The 9,005-nt window shown below is 46.8% G+C and overlaps 1 protein-coding gene across 4 annotated transcripts in view; it reads left to right on the top strand.

The window, feature by feature from the left end:
- Positions 1-357: 357 nt before the first annotated feature.
- The window catches only part of Rps6kc1 (ribosomal protein S6 kinase C1), a 140,536-nt gene continuing 131,888 nt past the window's right edge, over positions 358-9,005 (top strand). For 2 of the 4 annotated variants that reach the window (XM_029476266.1, XM_021159114.2), the window contains exons 1-2: positions 358-567; positions 6,993-7,028. In XM_029476266.1, coding sequence (XP_029332126.1) covers positions 463-567; positions 6,993-7,028 — 141 coding nt within the window. In that variant the 5' untranslated portion in view covers positions 358-462. Of the gene's footprint in view, positions 568-6,992; positions 7,029-7,078; positions 7,099-8,483; positions 8,589-9,005 lie in introns of those variants that run through there. The other 2 variants (XM_029476274.1, XM_029476270.1) reach the window with 2 other exon arrangements.

Raw genomic sequence — 9,005 nt, 5'->3', positions numbered from 1 at the left:
CTGTCAGAGCGCTGCGATGTTGCTGTGGGCACGGCACAGAGTAAGTAGGGAAGGAAAGGAGATGCTTGCTCGGGTACCGAGGCGTCCATCAACCAGGACTCTACAGGAGCACAGGGCGTGAGGCCCAAACCTCTCCCCAGCTCGCAAATTCTAGTAGACATCGAAGCTAGTGCACCTGGAGACTTAGTAGGGACCCCTCCGGTCTCCATGGCGACTGAGCCAGGCGCTCGTAACTGCAGCGGACGATACAGCTCCGAGAGGATCCAAAGCCGCACCTTCTTATCCCGAACGTAGACCGGAATGACCCGGAAGTGAGTGTGGTGATCCGGAAGCAGATCCAAGCGACAGCCCCCAGGAGCCACCGCCCCCTCTTCGCGGTGTTCGTGCTCAGTGCTGCGTGGAGTCCGGCACGGCTGGGCTGCCCGATGGTCCCCAGCTGGCGGAAGCACGGGCGGAGGGAGGATGACCTCTCCTTGGGGTCACAGCGCGGACCTGGCCCGCTTCTACACTGTCACTGAGCCCCAGCGACACCCCAGGGGCTACACTGTCTATAAGGTTACTGCACGGGTGAGTTTCTGGATAGGGACACTGGGCGGGGCACGGGCTCCGGGCTGCGGCTGGGTGCGGCGAGTGGTAGGTAGGTTGGTAGGGAGGGATGGAGACTCGGACAGGAGACCCTAGACAGTACACAGGAACTCCAGGCAGAGACAGGACTCCAGGATGGAGATATTGGAGAACTCATTCAGGAGAGAGGGACCTCAGGATAGAGATGATGGGAACTCTAAGCATGAGAATGGACTCCTGGTAGACTGGGGTGCAGGCTCCATAAGGGATGCCGGGCTCCACCAGCCATTCTGGGGTGGAACACTGGTGGATGCCTTTAAATGGATGACCTAGTCCTCTGTCCCATGTGGACTTTCTCTTGGAATGAAATTTGCAGAATTGGGCTGGCGCGTTCCAGAGGGAAAACACACACTTAAAAATGTTAGTGGGTGTGTTGTGGGGCTTATGTAACGGAAGGGACTTCTCCTCTTCTCATTCAGTGACTGGCTTGCTGTGAGGCAGGTAGAATCTTGGGAAGATTTCGCTGTTAAGACGCTCGTCTTGGATCTCTAGCCTTTGCTTCTGAGTTTTTCTGAATCTTTTCAGGAGACACATGTGTACTTAAGTGAGACTTGAGGGTGGTTGGTCTGGCACAATGGCTCTGCAGGTAAAGATGCTTGCTGTCAAGCCCGAAGAACTGTTTTCAATCCCTGGGACCTACATGGTGGAAGGAGAGAACTGACTCTTGCAAATTGTCCTCTGACCACTGAAGGTGGTCGTCCCCCCAAATAAATAAATGGTAATTTTTTTTGGGGGGGGGTGAGGCTGCTTACATAAATTCACTGTTCCAAATTTAGTACTGTTTTTCTTAAATTTTGTTGCCTCAGCTTGAGTTTTGAGAACTCGTTTTCCTGGGAAATGAGAACAATAACATGAAATAAGTATTTATGTGCAGCGCTTGTGTGCATGTCTTATGTGCACTGCTGTGTGTATGCTGGGCATTTTGTACAACTTCATGATGAGGAAGCAGATTCAAGGAAGTTTAAAAGTTTGCTAAAGTTTCTGTTGCAGAGCAGTAGCAGCTTTGGGCTTTGGGACCAGTTCTGCTTAACCCACGATGAGGAAACTGAGTTGCTAGTGTTAAGTCTTGAAGAAGAGGGGTATCGATGGAGGAGCAATAATCATGTTAATAGTGCAGTGAATATGCAAAAAGCACTCAGGAACCTGCCCTGAGGAACCTGAAAGAAGAGATTGGGGTAAACTGAGCTTGGGGCATTGCAAGGGGCTGGCAGCGCATGGAGATGATGCAGTCAGACAGATGGGAGTGCGTCGCTGAGTTGAGCAAGTTTCTCAAGACAGCAAGAAGATCAAGTTCTTAAGAGTAGGGAGAAGTTTGCCTAGGTCAGTGTTGTGTACGTGGGGTGCGAGTAGCAGTTTTTTCAAAGAAATGTAAGGAAGTGAGGGGATCCTTGCTAGGCAATCTTGAGACCTCTTTGGTCATTTGCGATCTTTGGTTTCCTGATACACAACTTCTAGAACCAGAACTGTTTAACAGACCAGGTGCCTGTCATACCCACAAACCGAAACGGCTCCCTCTCACAGCAGCGTTGCATCAATCTGTGCCTGCTAGGCAGAGAGCAGGCTTCTCTCTAGCAATGGTCTTGGTTTCTTCATTTCAGCTAAGGCAGTGGCTGGTGCAGATCCCCCACATCGATAGAGGTTTTCTTTTTCTTTCCCAAGATTTATTTATTTATTTATTTTTATTTTATATGTATGAGTGTTTTACCTGCATGTAGGCATGTGTACTACACGTGTGCTTGGTGCAGGCAGAGGCCAGAAGAGGTAGTTGAATCCTCTGGAACTGAAGCTACAGACCATAGTGGGCGACCATGTGGGTGCTGTGACCTGAGCCTGGGTCCTCTGCAAGAGCAGCCAGTGCTCTTGGACACTGAGCCCTCTGCAGTATGTTCTTCTCCTTCTTCTAGTCACTGTGTGATGTGGGGGTGCAGTTCCAGACACTTGGCACTATAAGGTATGCAAGGGAGAGTTCTGGGCTTCGTCTTTGTACTTACAGTAGAATGGAATTTATTGTGCTTAAATAGGTACAGTAGTCTAGGAATATGGTATTACAGTATAGTTCCGCAGGCACCACAGTGAAGAGCTGTGGGGGGGGGGGTGGTCAGAAGAGAGATTGCTACTGCTCAGGTGGTGCAAGATGCGAACAGTTGGAAAAGGAAGAGGGGTCAGAGGTGGGAACCTTTAAGGGATGGAACCCATAAAGGCCTTGGGTATGAAAGCCCTGAGTACAATAATTGTATTCTTACTTTTCAAAAAGGAGTGTTGCTCGGATGCAGATTTAAAATGTTAGCATAGAACCTGAGAGGAGACGTAGCACGTTCCTGAGACTGACCCACATGCTCTGCTGTGCACGCTGCCCATGGCCGGCCATTGACTTCCTTCTCTCCATAAGTGTCTGTCTGTCCTCATCATTGCTCACGAAACACAGTGTGGGCTTTACAATGTGAGCAGGTCTTTTTGTTTTGTTTCGTTTTGTTTTGGTTGTTGTGTAAGCTAGGGATCAAACCTGGGGTCTCATAGAAGTGAGAGCCTGTGCCACTGAGCTGTGTGCAGCCTGAGGGTTTTTTCTTTTTTTAAAACATTTTGTATTTAATTTTATGTTTGTGCATGTGTACGTGTGAGTGCCTGGCATGTGTGTGGAGGTCAGAGGAATCGGTTTTGTCCCATCACGTGAGCTCTAGAGACCGAACCCTAGGAGGGCAGGCTGACTTCCTGAGCCAGCCACTACTTACTCAGTGGCCCCACAGCTTGAGTTTTACATGCTTGGAGTTTTACACACTTACATGTTTTGTTTTTTAAATTAAGGGTCAATCTATGTGGAGGTTCATTTTAAAAATAATTATGCATAACATTATAAATCAAATAAAATATTTATTGTTTTCCTGGAACCTAAGAAGAAAAACATTTTTCCTCAGGAGAATTAACCAGGTAACTGCACTCCCCTGAGAACCCAGGAGAAAGGCTACAGACATCTCTGTGTGCTTCCTGCTCCTGATCAAGCCTTGAGGAACAATTCCTGTATTTATGACGCTCAGGAGTAGAATTAGAACCATTGCATATTGGACAACAAAGAAAAATTTTTTTATCTTAAACCTCTTTAGTACTTATGTGTGTATATTTTAGAACTTGGTAGGCTTGAGATAACGTCATAGTTATTTACAAGCAAGCCAACAGATTTACTGCTTTTTAATTTTTGTTTTTAGAGTAACCAAAGTAACCTGGAACGTAAGACTTATAGAAGTTTCCAGAGCATCCATGCACAGTGGTCAGAGGCTTTTGTGACCCACCGTCAGGTTTCTGTAGGATTGTGTTCTGAAGGCCTGCTTAGCTGGCTCTGGGGGCTTGCACTGTGTGCGGTTGCAGGGTGTATCACTTGTTTGCCTGGTGATGGACATTTGGGTTTCTTCAGGCTGTTTTGAGTGCCACTCCTGTGAACACTCCTATAAGTTATGGGCACGTGTGGCTTTGTTTCTCTTGCTACCACACCACCTTTAAAAGTTGTTGTTGTTGTTTACTGTGTCTGTCTTTGTACTATATCTTGAAATCCGATTGTGTAAGTACTCTTTCTTTCAAAATTTGTTATTTAGATTTTTTCAAATTCTTAAAAAAAAAAAAGGCTGCTTACATTTTTGATGAAAGATTGCCTTGAAAATGAAGATTTATTTTAGAAGAATTGTTGACTTAAAAATAGCAACTCTCCTGGTATATGTCCATATAGCCCTCCTATTTATTTAGCTCTTCCTTTTGAGCAATGCTTTGAGGTTGCCTGTCCTGCATGTAATGTGGAGTTTCAGGCTGAGCCTCCGTATGTCTTCATTTCATGTAGCTAACGTTTATTGAATGCAATAGCAGACACCTGCATGGTGCTTACTGTGAATCACCATTCGGTATAAGTAAACACCTCTGTCACAGTTGCCCAGTGAGTGAGTACTGCTGTTGTTGCCATGTTGCCGCTGAGAGAGTCAAAGCTTAGAGAAGTTAAGCCACTTTTTCAGGATCATGAGCAGGCAGGGAGTGGGGTTTGCCTTTTAATGAAAATGGGCTGGTAGTGGGCCTACAAGACGTGCTTAAGAAACAAGACGTGCAGCCGAAGGCCCGTGTCATAAAGCGTCTGTCGTACTAGGTACTGGGGTGTCCCACCTGGGCCTTCTGTCTCATTCATATATATATATATGTGTGTGTGTGTGTGTGTGTGTGTGTGTGCTGGGCACTTAAATGTTTGAAAACTCATGGCGCTCACTTTTTCTGTTTTTTTCAAATATCTTGTCTTAATCCATCCCTTTGACTGTTACTGCTCAGCATAAAACTCTCATACACCAGAGTCTCAGCAAATGGGTTTTAAAAGTATACACTTGTTCATTGACATCTCAGATACTGCAAGCTTTCATAGCATTCAAACTTTTGATTTCCTTTGAACCTTGGCTGGGAAATAGCTTGCTGTAGTTTGGTGCTGTAGTTGGTAAAGTTTGATGGGAGTAACAACTTGGGCGAGCATTTGATGACCTGCCATTTAAGTTATTGCTAGGCTTTGTTTTCTCTTGAGATTTGGGTTTTATTTTAATAATGTAGAAAACTGCCATTCCTATTTTTTGTAAAATGTATTTTGTATTTTTCTGTCTGTCTGTTTGCTCATTTGTATGTGTTAGCACGGAGGTCAGAAGACAGCTTGAGGGAGCCAGTTCTCTCTTTCTACCATGAGTCTTAGGATTTGACCTTAGGTGGTGAAGTTTGGCAGTAAGCACCTTTACCACTGAGCTATCTCGCTGCTCTTCAAGTCATGTCTCACTCAGCTTGTGTTCATCAGGATCTTTCTTTCTCTTTTCTTTTTTTTTTTTAGATTTATTTATTTTATGTATGTGGGTACACTGTGGCTGTCTTCAGACACACCAGAAGAGGGCATCAGATCCCATTACAGATGATTGTGAGCTAGCATGTGATTGCTGGGAATGGAACTCAGGACCTCTGGAAGAGCAGTCAGTGCTCTTAACCACTGCGCCATCTCACAGCCCCCGTGTTCATCAGGTTCTATAACAAGACACTATTGACTGAGTGGCCTAAGCAACAAAACATTCTTTAAAAAAAAAATCATAGTTTTGAAAGCTGCATAGCCAGTGATCAAGGTGCCAGCTGGTTCAGGGTCTGTGGAAATCCCGATTCCTGTTTGCAGATACCTGCCTTCTTGTCCCCCTTCATGACTGAGATGTCACTTATCTTTTCCTGGTGAGGACACTAGTCCCTAGTTAGTTCCCCAAGGCTTTATTTCCATATGCTGTGGCCTGGAGGAGGAGAGCCAGCAGGTGAGTTTGAGGTGGACACAGACATTCAGTCTATGCCGTACTTGAGCCTTCCGTGAGAACTCGTCAGAAAGTGGAGTTCCTAGACGTTGTCTGTCTTATCCGGGCGCTCGTTGGCTGCAGAGAACCAGAAAATGTAAAAACATCTGCTGCTAGTTTGTGCAGGTGCTGTCTCTGGGGTCCAGACTACCTGGCTGGCCGGCGGTAACTGGCCCATGTCCTCTTGCCAACTAGTGACACCTGTGTCTCTGCAGGGCGGCCAGGGAGGAGCTGGGATGCAGGTGTCACAGTGAGAGGGAGGTTGGCTTCACTAACAAGACAGTTATATACAGGAGCTGAACACTTAGAGTGAGTGCTCAATCATCCTGCCAGAGCCCTGGTTTTGTGTGTGCGAGATGCCATTTAAAGACGGCAATATATCCATTTGAAAGTTAATGTCTGAAAGCCAAGGTCGCATGTGTTACATTGATGAATGTGCCGATTGGTGTACCAGATCACCACAGGGAGTCACGTTCAGTGTCACACAGCCTTCTTTGTAGCCTGTCATCCCGTTACTGCTCTTAGAGATTTGTGTCTCTGAAAAGTGAAAAGGGCTTGTCCTCTCTGTCCTGTTTTATCATCTTGACTCCGAATTTCCTGATGTATTTACATGCAGTGCTTTGTTGCTTTAGCTTCTAGGCTGCATCCTAATGGTGGAGTAGCTATGAGAGGACTTGGCAATGCTTGCCTAGTACGCATGAGGCTGAGTTCAGTCCCTTGCACCACAAAGGGAAAATGCAGAAGGATCAGTGTACACGTGCTTGGATTTATACGGGTTCTGAGAGATGGGAGATGGTCTGCAAGGATCGAGGCCGCGGCGTTTCCTTGAGAATGTACTACACATGGCCTGAGTGTGCACTCTCCTCCTCCGGAGGGTTTAATATTGCAGGGTGAAATTGTCACATTGAGTTTTTAGTAACTGATACAGCATTCATTTTCTTTTCCACAGTGAAATTTTATGCAGATGCTATTGAAAGTAATTGCAGAGCTGTGAAAGCTTGCTTGATAACGAGTATTTCTGTCTGTGTTTGGTTTTAGGTTGTTTCCCGGAGAAATCCAGAGGACGTCCAGGAGGTAGTCTGCTTACCCACGCGGACATTCCGTTTACCCTGTTGAAGAAACTGCCCGGGTTACTTGTCTGAGTGTTTGTACTTGTATAACTGTCTCTTCAGCTACGTGCCAGTAGCCGCAGTTACACGTCATCCTGCTGAGAGGTGCAGCGCGGCATGAGCAAGCCTCTGAGGGGCCCTCACCTGCCTCACCTGCCTTAGCCGTAGTCAAGGCTTCTCTCACCTCGCTAAGGCCCAAGCGATACAGCTGTAGCAATAGATTAGGGCTCTGCACAGTGCCATGCGTGTGCTGGCCCGGCACGCTGACGTCGTGAGCTGCTGATGCCGTGAGCTGCTGACGTCGTGAGCTGCTGCAGTGCCCTGCTTAGTTTTGAAGTTTTTGACCAGCTAGTTCTTTCTTGGAGTTGTCTGTGCTTCTGTCTGCCGTCCTCTCCGTGCTGATACTGGCCTGGCATGTATTGCTTAGAATGGTCGGGTTCTCCCTAGGGCTTGTCTGCGCTTGGTTGCTTCATTTAGGGATGCTGGTCAAGCTTCCCTCACTGCATGCTCATTTACTCTGATTGGTTCCCACTCAGGTTTGAGACTAGATGCACGCACTATGTTGCCTGCCTCTCCCCCAACCAAGTGTTTAAACAGATGCTGTAAATTTACAGTCTTGATTCTGCAGTGGTGGTGGCTGTCCCCAGCTCAGTGTCTGTAGATGGGGTGTGGACATCTGCTTAGCTGCAGGTGCCACTCTGGTTAGGAGTACCTGGCTTGATTCACGTATTTGAGTTGATTGTTTCATCCTGTTGGCCCAAGTTCATTAGACTCTTGATGTGTCTGACTAGGTATTTGTTTTTGTCTCATAATTCAAAACCACAGTGAAAGACACCTTAAAATAAAGACTTTATAGTATTTCCCGCATGGGTTTTGAGACACCTTTGCTTCCCGAGTAGGGAGGATTAGAATGCTCTTGTTTCAGAAGAGAATGACGTATGTGCGTCTCACAGTTGTTCTCCTGATGTGCCAGTTGATGGCATGGGACATTCTTTAGAATTCCACTTCTGTTTAATTATGGCCGCTTCCAGTTGGTTCGGCTCGAGAAAGTTTACAGCTCTGTTAGACTTGGGAATGGGGTGCATCTCTGTCGGCCGTGCCGTCTGACTGCCATGCTGTGGTTGTTCCTTGATGGTCACCTTTTCCAGGAGAATGAGCGAGCTCTCTGCCATTCCTTAGCCCTTTTTGGGGGACACTTCTTTTATAACAGCAACTGCTGGTGACCCAGTCATCAGCAAGCTCTTGTAAGTGTCCTTCAGCTACACACTTGCATGTTCTTCTCTTAGAAATGATACAAAGCATTTAAAGTTTTGTGTGAGTTGACATCTTAAACTGTGGAGCAACCCTGAAATGCTAACAGCCTCTTCAGGTCCTCCTCTGTCAGTTCAAACCCTGGCATTCACCTTGAGAAGAGCTTGACTTCAGGCCTCCAGGTCCTCTCTCTTCACCTTCTCAAAGCTGTGGGCTCACAGATGGAGTTTCTGCTTTAGAGTGGACTCAGGCTTCTCAAAGCTCTTGGAAACTAGTAAGCACATGGCTAGTTCACTAAATGATGGTCCTTACTGATGAAGAAATGTTTCTGTCCTTTTGTAGGGCTTGTCTGACCCCTCCAGAGCTCTTGTCTTCCTAAGAGTGCTGAAAGAATATTAACAGTGAATGAATCATTTGATATTATGTAGGGCGGCTACCCTTTTCCAATTTCCTCTGAATTTTTAAGAAAAAGTTGAGTGGGTTGGGAAGATGATTCAGTTCATGAAGTGCTTGCTGTGGGGGCTGAGGGCCTGAGTGTGAGCTGTGTAGGCAGAGGGCCTGAGTGTGAGCTGTGCGGGCAGAGGGCCTGAGTGTGATCTGTGCAGGCAGAGGGCCTGAGTGTGAGCTGTGCAGGCAGAGGGCCTGAGTGTGGTCTGTGCAGGCAGAGGGCCTGAGTGTGAGCTGTGCAGGC

Source organism: Mus caroli, chromosome 1 (genome assembly GCF_900094665.2).
Source record: "Mus caroli chromosome 1, CAROLI_EIJ_v1.1, whole genome shotgun sequence".
In the NCBI taxonomy this organism is placed as follows: domain Eukaryota; kingdom Metazoa; phylum Chordata; class Mammalia; order Rodentia; family Muridae; genus Mus; species Mus caroli.
This window is presented reverse-complemented; position numbering and strand designations above follow the sequence as displayed.